General features: G+C 48.3%; 1 protein-coding gene across 3 annotated transcripts in view; it reads right to left on the reverse strand.

Moving 5' to 3' along the window:
• Positions 1-874: 874 nt before the first annotated feature.
• Positions 875-19,531, reverse strand: part of LOC132078622 (rho GTPase-activating protein 39-like) — a 61,129-nt gene continuing 42,472 nt past the window's right edge. For 2 of the 3 annotated variants that reach the window (XM_059480878.1, XM_059480876.1), the window contains exons 4-10: positions 16,971-17,517; positions 15,630-15,719; positions 8,726-8,799; positions 7,121-7,320; positions 6,113-6,204; positions 5,412-5,581; positions 2,858-5,016 (exon numbers count right to left, since the gene is read on the reverse strand). In XM_059480878.1, the coding sequence (XP_059336861.1) occupies positions 4,822-5,016; positions 5,412-5,581; positions 6,113-6,204; positions 7,121-7,320; positions 8,726-8,799; positions 15,630-15,719; positions 16,971-17,517 (1,368 nt within the window). In that variant the 3' untranslated portion in view covers positions 2,858-4,821. Of the gene's footprint in view, positions 2,822-2,857; positions 5,017-5,411; positions 5,582-6,112; positions 6,205-7,120; positions 7,321-8,725; positions 8,800-15,629; positions 15,720-16,970; positions 17,518-19,531 lie in introns of those variants that run through there. The other variant, XR_009419280.1, reaches the window with a different exon arrangement.

The raw sequence follows: 19,531 nt of genomic DNA on the forward strand, positions 1-19,531 counted from the left end.
CTGGTGTCCCCTGCTTTGCAAGGAATAGTCAAGAGGATGAGTGAACTCCATATGTCCCAAAAGCTTTCCTGCATGGCTACCTACAAGCACTCAACTCTGGTCAGGTTCCTATGTGGTCCACCTCACTCAGAACACCCATGCTCCTTCCTGTTCCCTCGTCATGGGATGATGAATGCCTGAGCTGGTTTCCCCACCCCACTGCATCCACAACCAGTTCTTGCCACTGTTCACCATGGCTGACAAATGGTATAGGACAACAGGACCTCTAAAAGCAATAACCTCAGCAACTAATTCAACTTTTCCCATGTCTTTTTTTTTGGGTGTCCCGCAGACAGTCCATGGGTGTGGCAGAGCCAGAGCCCTGCTCCACACAGCCCCAGCTTGGCACTGTCTCCATGGGCCAGTCCTGCTCAATCTGCCACTGCTGTGCTGTACCCACATCAAATCAGCACTGGGGCAGAATCAGGACAGGGAGCCTCCCATCTGTGCCTCCTGCCAGTGCCGCAGGGCTCCCAAAGCAGACCTGCCTGCTCCTCTGGTCTCTATCTTCCCACAGGGCTGATTTAGTGCAAAGCTCCATGTAAGGATTGGACTAAAAACCTACATGAGGATTATACTAAAAACTGGCCTCTCATTACCCAGGAGCTTTGAGGAGGTGGCAGAACTTCTGTGCATCTCTGGTGGACAAGGGCAGGAGACCCTTCACATTTTCAATGGAAGGAAAGACAGCGGGGAACTTCTCTATAGAGGGGTAGCCTTGTGGTTGCCCTGTCCTGTAAAACATCAGGCAGCTGCCAAAGCTAAGCCCTTTCTCCACCTCAAGCTGAACCTACAGGCAGGTTGTTCTGGTTTGAAAGCAAAACCAGTGAGAGACTGCAAGTAATACAATTTATTAGGAAAAGGGAAAAAAAACAAAACAAAACATGCAATAATACAAAAGAAAAACCACTGACAGAGTCAGAATACAACCTGACACCCTGTTGGTCAGGGTGTTGGTAGCAGTCCAATTGGAATGGTGGCTGCAGTCTTCCTGGAGTGGCAGATGTGATTATGTTGGAGCAGTGATCCTGTAGAAGAGCGTAGTCTTCCTCTGAAGATCCAGTGGAAAAGGCAGCTGTTCCTCTGAGAATCCAGTGGAAAGGTTGATCTGGTGTCCCAAAAACTCAGATTATATCCAGTTAAGAATCCTTGGCTCCTCCGTCTGGGCGGGGCATCTCACAATGGGATGCTGTAATTTTTATCAGTCATGCAGTGACATTCAACAGCCCATTAACAGCTAATGTCTCCCCAGAGGGAGGATTGGTTTGTGGAAGAGATGAAGAGAACTGCCCAATTAACAGAAGATAACTGTCAGACCTCTAAAAGATGGCAAATAGAATACACATTGCCTTGCAATCTAGGACACAGGTCCAAAATCCACCTGTGATCCACAACATCTGCCCAGCCTTTTCAGGAGCTGAGTTGGCACATGGGCAACAGACATGAGGGCATGGTGTCTATCAGCTGCCATGAGCAGAATTGCTTTCACCATTTCTGTTTGCAGGCATAGCAAAAAGTTCTTGTAAGGATCTGTGAAAAGGAGAGTCAAACCAGCCGGAAATCCAACAGCACAAGCAAGAGCACCCGGCACTGCAGGAGTGCTGGCCCAGTTGGAACACATCAGTCTCTCACAACCAGCAGCAGGTAATGGACAAGCCACTGGTGCCTCCTCTCAAGGAGCTGCGTCCCAGCTGCCCTCTAGCGCTGGCTCCAACTGCATTGCTCATAGAAGCCCAGAACAAACCACAAGCTTGTTCCAAGGCCATCACTTCTTTAACCGATCCAGGTGTCAGGTCATGGTGACTGCAGGAATGAGCCTGAGTCTTGGAGCCTGAGCTGAAGCACTTGGTTTGTGGCCTTTTCTGATTTGGCAAAAATCAGCTCATTTCACAGAAAAGTTTTGGGGAACACTCAGAAATTGGGCTGCAGACATCCCCCTAGGAAAGGGCTGTGTGAGGTTACAATGTTCCTGGTCTTCCTTCTGCGTTCCATTGCCCCACAGCCCACCTACAACACTTCTGCCAGCCAGACTGGTGGGAAAACTCAGTGGTATGGTCAGCATATGTGATCCTTAACTGCTGGTGCGACAGAACAGTCCTCATTGGCTTTGTCTGAAGTGCAGCAGCTTTTCCTAGTCTGACAAGACAGCGACCACCCCCCAGAGCACCAGCAACACAATCCAGAGCCTGGGGTCATTCCTATGTGGCTGAAGTAGCACAGCTGGCATCTGCCCTGCAGCTCCACGACACTGCGCAACCAGCACGAGTCTCGAGCACCAACAGACTGCTCCCAGTGGTTTCTTGGATGACCAGCAAGGAAAGATGAGAGAATGCTCTAGTCTGAACATAAAAATGTCCCCATCAGGTCAGCCTAACAGCCCAATTAATTACATCTGCATCAGCAAAGACCCCGTAGGAGGCCATGCAGAGGATGCCTGTGTGGCCACCTCCTGCAGTCCACCTGCAGCACTCCCAGCTGCTGGAGAAGGGACACAAGCAGAATATCCCTCTTACCCTCCAACTGCCCATAAACTTCTCTCATACCTTTATGACCCTGAAAGGCTCCAGAAGATATGTGTAAAGCAGTATTGTCTCTTACATGTTTCAAACCATTCTCTTCCAAGATTCATTAAGTGTCCTTTGGTAGTTGCCTGAGAATTAAGAACAACAGAAGCAGCCCAAAGCATGGTTTCCAAATGCTTACTTCATGTTGATTCTCAAGTCTTACTCAAGAGCACTGACATTCAGGCTGAAATGTGCAGCCCCACGCATATGTAATCATGCTGCAGAAATTCCCAAAAAAGACAATTCACAAAAGATACAGCCATGAAGATTGTATTTATTACTATTAGAACAGAGGAAAAGCTACTTTACTGATTGATATTTACAAATCTGTTGGCAAAGACAATAATATCCAGTGTCTTTTATGAGCATGTTTTACAACCCTTGCCAGAATCATTCACTTTTACTAGCAGCAAATGCCTATGGTTTGACTGACTGCCACTGGCTAAGTGCAAGAAGTAACATGGATCACCACTGCAGTGGCTGCAGGCAAAGCCTGACACAGACACAGACACCTGCAGCCCAAAGGAGGGCAGGTCCCACGTGGCTGCTCCAGCCCTTGGCAGGCAACAGGACAGCCTGAGCTTGTTCAGCAATTCAAATCTCAGGACAGCATGTCAGAGCTGGTAACCTCTGCCTGTCTCTACACTTCTGGGGGAGTAGCTTCACATGTGAAGAACAAGTTGTTCAGCACTACAGAAGAACAGAACAAGCTGAGAGGCATCAAAGCATGGAGATGGGTGTGCATGTGAAACAAATGCTGGCACATGTCGCAGGCATGCTTGACAAAGCTTATTTTGACACGGGAGCAAGATTTCCTGGACCACAGGGTCATCTGGTATGAGGAACCTTTATTCAGCTGGGCACAAACTGAATTCCTGTTCTGGAGTTCATTCAAACTCATCTGAACATAGGCTCTGGGAACCCTCTTAGAAAGACTCTGCACATGGCACCACACTGGCACTGACTGAGGCATCAGCTCTAAACCTCACTGTGGGCAGGGCTCAGCTCCCCACTGCAGTCTGGAGAGGATGATCCCAGGTGCCCACTGGAAAGGGAGGGGGATGCAGAAACACAAATGCAACCTTGCATGATACTGGCAGACTTTGCACTGCAACAGTAATCCCAAAACACACATTTTTGCAGCAGACCTGCCTCCAGCAAGGAAAACACCTCAAAGGAAGAGCATGGATACCACAGTTGACTACAGGCAGTACCAGCATTTCTCAAGCACACAGCACTGCTGCTGCTCTGCCTGGAAGGGTGTACCTGAGCACAGGAGCACTTCTGACTGTTGTGGGCTTTCTTTAGACCTGGGCTGAGCCTGAAGGGTGGGTCAAACTGGTATTTAGTTCCTGGCAGAGTAGTCTGGGAAGGATGTGGTATTAGGAAGGGGGGTGCAAGGAGCTGGAGCTGTGAAGGCTGCTCTGAGCATAGGCTCAGGAGCTCCTCAGCAAAGCTGGTGTCAGTTCATGCTGTCTGTAGCAAACAGGAGCTGCAAGGCCACTGGGGTCACTGCTCCAGAAGATATGGCCCTCATTAAGAGGATGCCAAAGTGGTTGTTTACCTGTTTGTTGTTAGGTGTGTGGCCTTCCTGTTGTACCCAGCATCATGGTGTGGGTGGGTACTCAGCACAGGGCTGGTCTTACATGCTGCTGCACAGCCCTACAGTTCTTGAACCTCTGCACTTTCACAGCCCTTTACCAACAGCATTGTGGGACGTCAGAACAACTCTGACACCTCCAGCCAACAGTCTGCAGAGGTGAACAAGGCTGGCCCTAGAGTAGTAGGATTATTCCTGATGAGGCAGCACCTTCCCTCAGACCAGATCTTGCCACAGCACAGGAGTGATGTTTTCCTACCTCAAGTCAACTCTGCCTCCAGAAGGAAAATGAAGAGTCTCACTGCCGCATGTAGCAGTTCCTCACACGTGTCACAGTGCTTTCACTGAGCACCCAATCTTGTGGCTCTCAGGAAGAGGACTGCACACTGAAAGGCCAGGAACTGCTAAACCTGACCTGGCATGCCCAAGGATCTCCTGGTGCTGACAGAACCAAGCCTTCCAAAAATGTCCAGTCCTTGTGATCATACATTGGGAGATGCTGAAGGGCTAACCCAGGGCATGACAACAGTAAGGACAATGGAAGAAACCTAAGTGGAGAGGAGAAGACTTAATCTAGCAACTCCTTAGAGCAACGTTTTGCAGTGTGGGGCCAGTGGCTCAAACCAGCCCTTTGATGAAGCTCGTGTCCAGGTGTACTATCAGCATGCGGAGAAAAGACATTTCTTTGCGTGTGTTCTCAAAGATAATGCGAGGGTCGTCGGACTGGCAGCGCAGGCAGTTGGGGGCCATCACCATGGCCAGGTTATTCACATCCATCTTTGTTCTGCCCACATTTGATGGCTGAGCAAAGATCTGCAGATAGCAAGAACACATTCAGATGAAGCAGTGGGAAAGGGCAAGGAAGTCCAAACACATGGCCCAAGAAAAGGTGCAAGGAGAGCAGACGTAAAGCCTGCCTGAAGGACAGTGCCCCAAGTGCCACGCATCCACAGGGAAGAGCACTGTGCTCTGACATAACCAACAGAGCAGCAGCCTTGGCAGACAGGAAACCAACCCCAGGCTCTACAAGATCAGGATCAGGGTTTATTGCTCCCATAAGGAACAAGGCCAGCAAACACCCCTCCATCAATCCCATCTTAATACAGATTAGAGATCTTAAAATTGTGCTGATGGTCCTGCCACAGCTGTCCCACTAACTGAGCCTCACACGCTCCTGGCCCCAGTGCAGGGCTGTGGGGGCTGCCTACCTGCAGGAAGTGTATGAGGTAACACAGCACCAGTCTGTTGAGCTCCGGCAAAAGCTGCACCACAGCCACAGCAGCATCAGGGTTCTCATAGTTGTTGATACACTCTTGGTAGAACTGCTGGGGGATCACAGGCTCCTCCAGCTCCCGATACCACAGCTTGAGGAGAGAGGCTGGGCAGAAAGCAGGTGCATGAGAACAGCTCTGGTCACTTCCCCACCCCCTTCAGGGGCAAACATGGCAGTGAGAGAGATGGCAGAGAAGCGATTTCTGTGCTTGTGCTGCTTCACCTTGATTCAGTATTGGCTCTGAAATGCTCAGGGACCCAAGCAGACCAGTTAGTGGCAAATACTGGCTGCTACCTACCTGCTCCTCTAGGAAGCAGCTCTGGGACTGTCTAAAGAAGAGGACAAGGAGACCTGAAAGACTCCCACCACTCTGCCCAGCTTGCACAGCCTTACTACATCACAGACAGAGATTTCTCCCCACACCCAGTGTTTCCTCTATGGGCAGTGTTTGGAAAGGCAGTGAAAAGACACAGAACAAAATGCAGTGAAAAGACACAGAACAAAATCCCGGTCAGCGCAGATAGCTTGTGTACACCTTCCTAAGCAGCAGCACACACACTGAGCTGCTCTTGCACCTGCCCCTCCACACTGTACCGTGGCTGAGGCTGCAGCAACACACCTGCAACAGTCCTGTACCTGGTATGTTGGGGTCACTGAGACTGTTTGGGATTCTCCACTGATCCACCTGCAATTTCAATGCATTGACTTCATCTATGTCACCTGGTATCCTGCAGAGACACAGAAAAGGTCCTTTTGAGTGAGCCAGGCAATGTGCTTGGTGAGGCAGCAAAGCATGGCTCCGAAGCTGCTTCTGGGGCCTCAGGGAGAAGGGAGCAGGGAGAAGGCCTCAGGCACCAGTGGCAGCTACAGCAGCAATTCCTCAGAGAGAAGGGGGTGCTTATTTTTATACACCATCTTGAAGTGGGGGCTCTAACTAGCTCAGATATCAACTATCTCTGTTCTCAGGAGTGAATATTTTCTGTAACCAGCCTTCTTTGCAGCGTGTTCAGACCAAAGATGAGCAGCATCTCTGGCTCAATATAGTTATATATATACACACATCTATCTATCTGTTATCTATCTACCTATCTATCAAAAAATTTACCCATACAAGGTAAAGTGGGCCTTTTAACAACTATCTTAAGTTTAGGTACTGAAAAACTAATTCAAATCTTAAATGCAATACAAAACCACACACAAAGAAAACAACAAAGAAAACCCAAACCCAAAGCAGAGTCCCCCATGCTCACCACACAGATTCTGTGTCTCTCTTGACTCCTTGTGTCTTGTGCAGCACTGAGATAAAGAGCTCTGCCAGGATGCCAGGGAGGGAACTCCTCCCTCCCCTACACCGGCTAACCACCATTGCCAAATCTGATGAAAGCTCATCACCCTGCCTGGGGATGAGTTGTCCACATAGTTAAGTCACACCTACACCAGTCCCCTCTGTGCTAACACATGCAAACTAGCTAATGACACTACAAGAGGTGATTCTTGAACCTGAGGAAAGTCAGATTTTGTCCAGTCCACAGTGAAGTGCTATTCTTAGGGAAGAGGAAGCTTGTGGAGGTCGATCTTGACTTCTTGGCTATGATGACTGACATGCGGTTTGCTCAAAAGTAGCACAGTACCGCAAAAGCTCACCTGAAAATCCCCTCAGTCTGTTCCCCTCCCAGGGCCAGGACCTGCTGTGATAGCTGTGTCTGCACCCAGGGGAGCTTGTTCCCTGGATACATGTCCTGCTGCCGCAGCATGATTTCCTCCAGGGAGCTGCCAAAGAGCGATGGCGTGAGGATGGCATTCCTGGCATGCGTTATCTCTTCCACTGTTGGCTTACGGAGGCCCTGAGGACAGAGAAAAGCTTTGTGCAGCCATGACACAGCCAGCCCACAGAGAAAGAGTGACCCAGGGATGGGGATGGTGAGTGGACAGAGAAGACTGACCCCCAGTGTGGGCACCTTGTCAGCCTCCTGGCAGCATGGTTCTTGTTCTGCTGCCTAAAATCAGGGGTGGGTCTATTCATCAGGCCCAGGAGGAGCAGAGGAGACCACTTTGGAGAATTTGGGCCGGTTTTGCAGAGATTCTGTTGCTGTGTTTTGCACAGCAAGGGGACTGCTCTGGCTGCAGCTCCACCTGCTGCAGGAGGCAGTATGGAGTGGAGCCCAGCCCAGCCCCAGCTGTGTGAGATCAGCAGAGGGCACCCATACCCCAACCCAGCATCTGGCGAGTGCTTAAGCCACCGACAGGTGTAAAACAGTCCTTTGGAGATGGGAATTCCAGGTATTTCCAACTCCAGGGAAAGCTTTGCTCTCAGAGGTGCTAAAACCTGAAAAGTAGGCATTGGTACCTGTTGCTTCTGACAAATACCAACACTTAAAGGGGGATTTGAATGTCCTCTGGCAGCAGTTTGGAAAAGCACAGAGCTGTCACAGGGGGAACAGGCTGCCCAGCACAGTGGCCTTCAGCAGTGATCCTGCAGCCAAGTGGGGAACACGACAGGGAGAAGCTCCCACTGAGCCCTCTGAGGGTCAGTGGCCAGGGCTGCACTTGTGTGCAATGTGTGTTTGGAGGCTTACTGTCCTACCCCTGGCAGGATGCCAGGAGCCTTCACCCCTCTCAAGGTATTTCAGCTAATTTGTTCACTATGCAAAGTTCAGATGGCAGGGAGTCCCCAAAGGAATTTCCAAAAAAAAACACCCCAATGACCAGATCTGGCTCAGTGACCTAGAACTGACAGGCCATCTACCACTTTTCATGGCCACAGGCAGAACCATGCAGAGGGAAGAAAGGAAGATTACAGACAACACAGAGCACAGACTCCCCTCTGCACCACCCATCTCTGCTGTATGACTGTTTGAACTGGGAATGAACAACTCTGCAGTAAAACAGCTGCAAGACCCAAGCTCTCAGTGCAAAGGGAGACTCTTCTCTCACCTGAAGAAACAAAATTATGAGTATCCCGTGCACAGACAGCTCCTTATACCCTGGAAACAGGTAAGTGTTGGGTTTGTCTTTGTCCCTGAGGCCAGGAAGCAGGCAGCCATGCAGATACCTGCACAGCAGGCACTGCTGTCTGCCAGAAGGACGGCAGGAACTGGACAGCAGCCCTCTCCCACACATTCATGGGGAAATGTACTCTGAGCAAGCCTCCCCTGCTCACTCTATCTCCATTTCCCACCACTGAATCAGTGGTGACCACCAGAGTCCCCCAGGCAGCCCCCAGGCCCCGCAGCCAGGGCAACTGCTCACCTTTTTGCCTCCAGTGACGGCTACTTTATGGAGTTTCCGGTAGCAGTACTTGGCGTAGGTGCTAATGGGTAGACCTGGTGGGACAGAGGAAATGAGTGGTCAGCCCACAGCACCATGCACTGAAGCCCTTCAGAGAGCTCCAGCACAGCAGCTCATTCTGGCACAAGCAGCCCCCTCAATGCACAGCCCACTGCAGCAGGGCGGGACTGCCAAAACTTACATTGAGCACCTTGAAGTCTCCCAGTCCCACGGCAGACAGTGTCAGTGCATGCCAGGGCTTGAGCTTAGAAAGATTAATCTCCAGAGTGAAGGTGCATAGCTCTGCACCTCCCATCCCTGCTCCTGCAAATCTCTGCCTCTCGCACCCGGAGCGCACCTGCCCCACCCTGACTGCACGCGTGGCACCCATTCAGCATTCACAGCCTGGGCACACACACATGCCTAGGCCCTGGCCTGCTGGGCACAGCCAAGGTTGTTTATTATTTGAGAACTTCGGTTCCTTTGCTAGCGAGAGAGGAGCAGCAGAGAAAGGTGTGTGGGGACAGAGTGGCAGCACCAACAGTGACCTCAGGACACAAGAAGAGGCATGGGGAGCTGATGGGATCTTATCTTCCCGGAGATCTGCAGAAGATTTCCTCACATTCCTGCCTGCAACCTTTTCCAACACAAGCCTGTACCAAGCAGCTCAGGCATGCTCTGTGAGACAAGGAAAATGGGACACGCCAAAGCCTGGGAACTGTACCTCAAAAGCTGCTGCCCTCCACAAGAGCACCTGCTCTGTTTGTGCTTGGTTCAGTGTACTCTGAAGGCAAGTGCAAGCCACCATTCACAGAGATAATCCTCCTGTGACACCAAGAGAAATGTTTGCAATGACAGAGCACTGACTGCTGAGAGAGTTTTTCCAAAACCATTGGCCTTTTGTTCTTGTTCAAGTAAAACCCAAAACTGCTCACTGAAAACAGTGAATAGATCTGCCCTATTTGACTCCCTGCCAGGCCCAAAGCTTGCAGCACAGTTCAAATACTTGTGGCAGTGAAAGTCTACATTCTAGTCAGATGCTGGGCATTTCACATCAGCCTTTCACACACCCTATGGCTTAGGTATGCTGACTGGGAGCTTGGACGTTTTCAAATCCTCTTAATGCAGAGGGAGGACAAACTCTTCCTAAGCAGACGTGGGAGATGTGTTATCCTCTCAGCCAGCAGATAAACCACAGTCTTTGGCTCCTCTCGATGAAACAAGCACCTCCTGCCTTCATCAATCTGCCTCACAGCTGGAGCCACACCAGAGCAGGTACAACAGCATTCCCATCCCCCACAGGCAATGGGAAGGAAAGCCAGTTTTGGGAATTTATCTCTAGGGAATATCTAATGCAAAATATTCACTGTAAGCAAAAATCCTGCTAGGCATGACTTACACTGGGAATATCTAAGGATTAAAAGGAAACAAACCAAATGAGATGCCCTGTGATGCTTTACTATCCCAGGTTACAGCTTCTGCTGTCCAATGTGAGACACACCCTGAAGAGAGGTGTCACCCTTCTCAGAGGGGAAGGGGAAGAAGCTGGACTGCGTCTCTGCATCCCAGCAATTTTGCAGGAGACAGCACATTCACAATTAATAATAAGAATTATTTTTTCACACTGTATTTAGACCATGAAACACATAATCACCCTAAAAGCTTAACAATGTTTGCAAATGAAACTGGTGTCCTGCAGATTCTGCATGGCTGATGCATGGGCAGCAGTCAGACACATCTGCTTGAAACCTATTTTGGATTTTCCCAGGAAGCTCCCAGTCTCTGAAAAAGCCTAAAACCTACATCCAGCACTTTCTGCAGCGAGGCCTCCTGCTCCCATGACAACCATGTACAGCCTCTGACCCAATGGGGCCTGCTGGGGTCACCTGTGAAGCTGACCAAATTTAAGTAACTGAAAAATAAACTTGCTACGTGCACAGGAGGATGGAGGAGTTACTGTCCACAGACCTGAATGGCCCAAAAAGAGGCAAAAGCCCTGAGGAACAGGGTAAGCAGCACTCATCCCAGAGGGCACAGACCAATGGCTTCCATGCAGTCTCCCTGCTCCAGAGCAGAAGCCATCTGCCCCAACATAAGTGTTCCTGGCATGTGCAGAGTGGGATGGGCAACAATGGAGAGGCCAGGAAGCACATGCTGAGCTGCAGGAAGGCACATGAGGGAGAGGAGTAGAATTTAGCTTTAGCCTCAGCTTTTCCAAACCAGCAACTTGTCCCAACCATCTGCTGCTTTCAGAACGCTCAGCTAGAGACTGACGACCGGCACTGAGCTCATCACGCACGCTGACATCTCCAGACATGTGGGCCCGGTACTCCCTGCAGCCTCTTGCTGCAGGGCTGGGCAGCTTCATCTGCACTGCCTGGAAAGGGCTAATCCTGAAGGCAATTCTGTGAGCACATAATGAATCTGAGAAATTCAAGACGATCTGTTATTCCCTGTGGTATCACAGAAGCCTCAGGAGCTCTGGAACAGAAGACTACTAACAGCCCACATAGTGAAAAATAGTTTTCAAAGGAAAATATTTCTCCATATTCCAGCCTAGAAACACATGTGGACAGCATCTTAAAGAACATCTCCTTTTAGAAAAAGTTAAAATCCAGACTAGACACATGCAGGAACATACCTTCTGGAACTGACTTAAATGCTTTCCTGCAAAAAAAAAAAGTCCTAAAAATTCACCAAAGAGTGTGGATTTAGGACCTGGCCATAGAATATGTATTTTAGCACTACAGAAAGCTGTTGTCTAGATATTCCTCTGATCTACCACAGCATTTTGGATCTCAGCCTGGCACAGCCAGAGCAGGTTCTCAGACCAGGATCCCATCTCACTGCACTCTATAGCATAGGGGTAGGTGCTCCTGAGCAGGTAAACTGGGCTTCACACCAGCAGTGCTGCTCTCCTGGCTTAGATCTGCCCAGGATCCATTTTACAGCACTGCTTTACCTCCTCTTTTTCACACCACCAGTGTTTCCTTCTACACCCCAACAATGCTTCTGGATCACCATTCCCTATATGGGAAATGCCATGTTCATGAGCCAGACAAGCCAGCAGCCTGCACCTGTCACCAAGATAAGACACAGATACAGGATGTCTTAAAAATTGGTATCTCCCTTCAAAAAACTCCTAGCTAACAGCAGGTGGGCAATACCCTCAGGCAGTGTTGTACCTGGACCATTAACCATCAAGAGACAGACCTCCCCTCTTTGCATTTGTCCCATTTCTTTCTAAGCCTCTTTATGCTCTGAACTGTGGGGGCTGGTGGGCCAACAAGGAAAGAACCCACAATACTCCCCTGGACAGAAAACCCCTCAAGCCACAACCGCCCTTTTTAGGGTAAGGAAAAGAGTTTCTCCCAGCAGGCCTTGCTGTGATGGGCAGACTCAATGCATCCCATTGGCCCTTCCCACTCCCTCCACCCCTGTGTCCTCATGCCATTGGCCCTGGTGTTCTGCTCTGCCCCTCAGGATCCCTATATAAAACCCTGCTTTCGCTGCCAGAGTGGCTGCTCATGCCTGGATCCCTTTGACGAAGCAGCTCAATAAAGGCTCTCCTTGGAACCCCACACAAAGACCCCATCTCTCCTTCTGTATGCCTGGATCACAGCAGAACTGAAATCACCCAGCATGAGCATAGATGTGCCTGTGCCCCTGAGATGTCTTCTTCAAGATGCTTCTTTGGGAAGGTCATGGCAATCTGAACAACGTACTAGCCCTTTGGGATTTCATTCTGTGCTTCAGGACAGACCATTACTGAGCCTGCTGCCCAACACCAAAACCAGGCAGCTTTCAGCTCTGCTATGGCACACAGTGAGAAATTTTCCTCTTGCTTTCCCCAGGTAATCTTAAGTTTCTTTCATCCCATTGACCATCGCCCCTCTTCCCTCCTCCACGTCCAGCTCACATGTCACCTTCCCTGCCTCACTCATCAGCCTGGGAGGGACCCCTGGGCAGGACATACAGAGTAGGCACAGCATGACTACAGCCAAGAGCTGCTTTGCTCTCTGTCCCTTCCCTGCAAGCTCCTGATCTCTCTTTTGGTTTCTGACCACTTCCTAGCAATGTGTATGTGTTTACAGAAATTCATATACTAGCTGGAAAATGTCTTTCCCTCCTCAAAAAGGCTCAACTGGGACCTCCCCCTGCACTTGCAGTTAGAGACCTCTCCCCCATGTAAAAACATTGCTTTTGGTGACACAACATTCTCTGCTGCTTGATCGCTCCATTTGTCACTCTCGCCAGATCCCTCTGCACCCTTCATTTTTATAGCTGTTAACAATTTTCTATCAACACTGAGCTGTCAACTCATTATTCGTCTCCTTGTACAAATCCAAAGACCAGCTCACATTTCTGTGGGATCAGCAGACAATCCTCCTTCTGAAAACACAGCATTTATTCCTACCCATTATTCTTCTGCCTGCCAACAGGTTATTCATGCATGAAAAGACCTTGAACCACATTTATATTTCATTTATTCACAGAGAATTAAGCTAGAAGATGAATACTGCAGAGGTCAAGTGTGGGAAACTTCAGAATTCTTTCTTTGGGTATATGTCAGGTGGTAAATGTTTATTCACCTATGAGCTTCTGGACTGAAAGCAGTATGTGCACATGTGTGGGGATTCACTGCTTCAACTCAACTTTTCACTGAAAGACTTACATAGATGCCTACTTATCTTCTACTCAGTTCTGACCAAAGTCAGTGCATTTGATTTCCTTATGGATTTCCCCACCAAACTGATGCTACAGCATCCGTAAGCATCTTAGTATTTCAGAGCCACTAAGAAACTTCTCACAACAGCCTTGCAGCTTCAGGTGCATCCTACCCACCCCTCACACATCTGGAAAGCAGGGCTGGTCAACCAGAAGTAGGTGCTCCAGGGAAAAACCTGACCTTTCCAGCCAGCAGCAGAGAGAACATGGCATGTTCCTGCAAGATTTCCCCTTACTTCAGGTGCAATTCTAAAGTCAAGTCTCTAGGAAAAGTCCTCAGAGTTTCAGTCACTGCGAAAAAGCTGTTTTGAGTGAGCTGCCACCCCTGCTGCGTCCTCTGTTAAACCCCTGCAGAACAACTCATAGCCTGGTCCCTGCCAGAGCAGCCTCCTGGGCCAGAAAGACAGAAAAGAGTAAACAGCCTCAAGCTGCGCCAGGGCACATTTAGATTGGATATAAGAGAAAATTTCTTCATTGCAGGGGTAATTAGGAACTGGAACACAGGCTGCTCAGGGCAGAGGTGGAACCTCCATCCCTGGAAGTATTAAGAAAATATATCGATGTGGCACCTCGGGACATGATTTGGTGGTGGCCTTGAGAGTGCTGTGGGAACAGCTGGACTCAATTACTTTAGAGGATTTTTCCAACCTTCATGATTCCATGATTCTATGAAAGGTAACAGTGTGTGTGACCTGTCACCAGAGCCCCAGCTGAGGCCACACAGGTACACAGGCACAGCTGACTTTCAAGTGCTTCCTTCTGGAAACTCTATAAAGTTATCTTAGCATGCCTTTTTCATAACATTTTATATATATATATATATATATATATGTATCTAAAAATACGTATCAGAGGCAACATAGAAAATCCTGAATTGGAAGGGACCTACAAAGAGTCTAACTGTTGGTTTTTGTATTTTGTTTTAAATTTTAAATTTAATGTTTGTTTTTAGGTAAAAACTACATCTGTTTTCCTAAGCACATCTCCAGCACACACAATTTAGACACGTTATTGCACAGAACAGCCCACTCAGCCCACATCATGGCCTGCTGAACAGAACAATCTCCATGGAGTTGTCTCATAAGGATGTCTTAGTCCCTCGGAGCACATGCAAAATTAATTTTCAAAGGCTCAGAATGGCCTGAACTCTCCTGGGCCTGAACAGGAAAGAAAAAACACATATTCCTACCAGAAATATAATCCTTCAATGCAATTGCAGGTCTCTGCTCTGAATCCCACCAGAGAGAGAGAAACAATGAACACTGTTAGTGCAGGAGCTACAACCCAGGGCTGTCCTCATCCCTACCCCTTGACTTGCAGCTGCCTCATGAAACAGGGTGACACAGCAGTGACACAGGGAAGCCACCATAGGCAGCAGCTGTCTGCTGGGAGTGCTCAGGAATGCGGGAAGCTGGACTCCAGCTCTCACAGATTAAAAACACGGAAGTCAATTGATATAAACTGCTGCCTGAGAGGAATTCACAGGGCTAACTGAAGTTTCCTGAAAGCAATATAAAAAATATTGAATGGACTTTGCCTAGTAAGGCTTTAGCCAGATAAAGTGTTATCCTGCAGCCAGCAATTAAACTAAGTCTGGAGCAATGTGCGAGCTCTTGTTCATTCCGCACAGATACCAAGGCAAGCCCTGGGCTGCAGAGCCCAGAAAGTGTGGGCAAGGGAAGCCAGTTCTGGAGAGAAAAAGACAGTGTCCTTCACCAAGTACCAGCATCCTCCAGAAAGAGCCTCAGGTTAGGCAGTGATTTACAAAATCCATTAAGACAACTGAGACAGGTTCTTTTCAACACATTGGCTCATATGGCTTCTGGCTTCTAGCACCAGAATATGCTCCAGGAAATGTGGCATGCACAGATCAGAGGAATTACAGCACCAAATCTGCATGCAACTTAAAATCCCTCACACAACTTGCACAATTGTGATGGAAAGGGCCCCCACCTGTCCCAAATGTAGCCCAGCTGCCACTCGCACTGCTGATCCATGCTCTGATCTAATCTTGAACACCAGCCTGCCACCAGATAAATTTTCCCAAACCCAAGTCTCTGTATTTAAAGAAATGGTTTGATTTTCAGCAGAGCTCAGCATTGCTGCCTGCCTAAAGTCAGCGCGGACCTCTCTCTCAGCTTCCTGTGCCTCTCCCTACCTTCATCCTCTGTGTTTTGTTTTCTCTTTTTCCTGGATTTTGTGATCTTCTTGTTTTTCAGATCCACAAGCTCCTTGATGTGCTGGGCAACTGAAAATTCAGAATAGAGTCTCAATTAATAATGTGGTATATACTAAAATAGCAAAACACAGAACTGCCCTGAGATATGGCAGCCAGCCTGACTCCAGCAATAAGAAGCTCCGTCAGGGGAAAGGTCCTGCACCACAGCCAGCTCCCAATGAACCTGAATGAGGGCTCAGAACATTCAGCTTCTCCAAATGGCCAAACAGTTGAAAAGTTTATACCTAATTAAACTTGCTAAATACCAGCAAAAGAACCATCTTCTCAATATCTCAGAATACTCTTCCTTGTTGCCTGCACTCTAGACAAAGCACAGCTGGAGGAAATGTTTTTGGACAGAAGTGACAATGGCTGAAAATCTTTATAAGACTTAAATTAGTGCTGCACAACAGGCAGTTCAGTGAAGAAATCCCACATTAAGGCTAAAATCATAAAAAAAGAAGGCAAATATTGCCAGTGTAGCACTTGCCCCTTGGTCCGACCTCTGCCGCCATGCTCATGAGCAGGGGCAGAACTCCAGTAGCCACCCTGGAGATCTGGGGGGGCTTCAAACACAGCAGGTCCCCAGAGATCAAGAGGAAAAGAGGTGTCTAGTTTCTGGCCTGAGATTGGACAAGATACAGTGCATGTGGCTGAAATAGTGGAAATAAGCCAATAAATACCAGTTAATACTCTCCAAGCTGGTACTTTGCTTTTTTTCTATTCTTCACACCCCATCCCCCCACCCTCTCCAACCAGATGCTATAGCAATTTAAAATTGGGGTAATAGCGGAATATAAGCTGGGCTGGTCCCCAAACTTCTGAAAGACACATAAATTTCATCTCTTCACACTAAAAGCCTGTGTTCTTCAGGATCCCCAAACAGGCAAGGTCTGTTCTCAGTGTCTGCAATGGCTCCCTTAAAAATTTAGATGCTAACAATCCTTTTATTTTGCCAGCTTCAAGGATCTTAAAAGCAAATTATGTCATCAGAGAACACAGAAAAGCTCTGCCTTTGGAGGGATGACATCAGCTCATTTCAGTGCTGACGGGTGAGGTAAGCACAGTCTGGGATTTGCAATTTTTTGCCAGACACGAGCTGGTGGCAGCTTCATCCCACCGATGAAAGATGAACTCAGCCAGTACACTGTGCTCTCACTAACAGAGCCCACAGCACTAGCTGGGGAACTACCTGTACTTTTAAAACCCAGACAACCTTGGCTATGTGGTACAACTCACAAAGATGCTGCTGCATACAGAGGAGGTGCATGAGGCACTTACTCTTTTCATCACTGTCAAGGTGGCGGTAAATGTAACCTTCCAGGTAAGACTGAAATTTGGGTGATGGGGAAAAAAAGGCCAGACTGATGGCCATCAGTTCCCAGCCCCACGCCAGGCTTCGGTAGCACATGTTATCTGTTGTCTGCCGGATCAGCTGTATGTAGAGCTCATCCCGCAAGCCTTGCATGCTCCAGCACTTGGTGACCGTGACCAACGCCACGTGATTGCGGTCCATGCGAGTCTGACGATCTCCCATGTAGCTCTGCACCAGTTTGAACATTTCACATGCCTCTTTTTTGATGGTCCGGTTGCTAGTGATGAGCATTGGCTTTTTAATGGAGCCACCATTCCAGGACAGCATGTTGGAGATGGAGATCCTTCGTCGGAAGATGCCTTGTGTGTGCATGTTCAGGTTTTTGGAAGCCCAATCTGCCATGCTGCTCTGAGAGATGGGCTTCCGTAGGGTGCTGTAAGGGAAATGGCATTCCACACAGCCACCACGCTGGCTGCTGCCCTCCTGCTTGGGCTCCAGCTCTATCGTCTCAGGCTGCAAAGAAGAACAGACATGTTAAAAGCAGCTTAGGTGACTCCTTACCTGGCTAGGAAAATTATCCACAGTGAGACATGAAGCTGCCAGCAACTGCACAGTGGTGAATCTGTACAAACATGACTTGGTACATGTAGAATTGGTGGATAACACCTGTAGTTCTGAAAGAGCCTGGCTGGCACAGCCACACACTAATGCTGTCCCTAAGGGAAGTGCTAGGACATGGAGCAACAGGGCTGAGCATCCCAGCTGTTGCTGAGTTTACAGGGATAGACAGGAGTTGAGTCAATTTCCAGAGCAGCAGCACAGCTCTGTGGCACCAAGGACACATCAAGGAAACAAGTATCTCTGCACTCCTCAGTTTCAATGGAGCTCCAGAAGCCCAGGAGGAGGATAAGACAGTGTTCTACAGTTAACCCCAAAATACACATTAGTTCTTAGAAGTTTAGAGCAAGTCAGTGTTTCCTTCTTAGTATAGAGGAACTCCCGAATTCAGGACAGAGGCTTCTGCAGTCCAACCCTTTCCCATCTCACACCCCACATGTCTCTGTATGCGGATGATGGGATTAGCACACATCACATTCCACCCCTCACTGCCAGCCTGGGGCACAATAATCTCTCCTGGTTTTTTACTTTGTTCTTTTTATCCCTTGAGTTACTCCTCTACCTCCTCACCCTCTGAATTCACTCAACACACTGACTAAAAATCCCCACTTGCAGCTCTCTGCCATCTCAACATCCTCAGTCTCCTTCAAACCACCTTACCTGTCTGGAGTTGGTTTCCCTTCTATCACCCTACCTGCTCCTTCAGCATGTTACTTCTGAGGAGTCACCTCCTCATACTATCTTGAGGTTCAGGAAGCTCTGGGTTCTCTCCTCTGTTCTCTCTGTGGCTTTTCTCTCACATCTCATTCACAGCCACCTCTGCTTAGCCTGTCCCAGAACTTCTGCCCACCCTCCTCCAATACTGAGTTTTCTTATCTCCCAATTTTCCTCTCTATCATACAAGCCCAGCACAAAACATTACTGCTCACTCAAGCCACTGGATGTTATTCTCAGGTGAGGCAGTGATTCTGCTGCCAAATTTTCTGCAACTTCCTCCCTTCTTTACTTGGACTCTTGAGTATTTTTGTGAATATTTTAATTGACTCTTTTTGCCTCTACCACAACATCTGTCTCTTTTAATCTTCTGCTTCTCCATACTACCACATATAAATTATTTTTCTTCACTTTCAAGGATATTCACAGCCTATCCCCAACCCACCATCTCTTGTGCATAATCAAGTTTCAGCTCTCCCTGTCAATGTAACAAGGTGTAATACAGCCAGAAGACTGGAGAGCAGTTTCCTACCAAGTCTAAAGAGGCTATGAAATGAAATTGTTGAACTATTAATAGTAACATGTAAGTCATGTAAACTTGATGTGTCTCTGTGCCTGAAAAGTGGGAACATGATATCAGTTTTCCAAAAGGTTTCAGATGAAAGCAAGGCACTTATTGATCCAAAATAGCAATAAAGAGAACACACACAGATAAATCTGATAGAGCGGAGAGCTGTCAGCCTGGCTTTCAAAGAAAAGTTACACCTCACAGGTCTGCTGGAGCAATCTGGAATAGTCAAGGAGCTTTCCCAAGTTTCTTCATGAAAGACTTTGTACCAGCAAACAGAAGAAAAACTAGAAAAAAGAAGCCACTTTCAGCATGGAGGATGATTGTCAGCTCTGCCTTATCAAATTGATGTAGAGATCCTGCTTGTTCAAAATGGGAACAGAGAGTGAGCAAAGACAAAAAAGGGAAAAAGCTTCAGGAGATATAAAACTATCTACAAAGAACCTAAATCTGAACTAAAACCAGGAAGCAGGACATTCCTTTGAATCCAAGTAGGAAAAAAGATGGCAAAATAATCCTGCAGAAGTGCTGTATTAGAGAGAAAACTACTCCCCTTGTGCAGGCACACTAATGGGGCTTTAAAACAGCTATTTCCAACAAGATGCTAGAGCCACTGACACCAATCTT

The sequence above is a fragment of the Ammospiza nelsoni genome, chromosome 12 (assembly GCF_027579445.1).
Source record: "Ammospiza nelsoni isolate bAmmNel1 chromosome 12, bAmmNel1.pri, whole genome shotgun sequence".
Lineage (NCBI taxonomy): Eukaryota > Metazoa > Chordata > Aves > Passeriformes > Passerellidae > Ammospiza > Ammospiza nelsoni.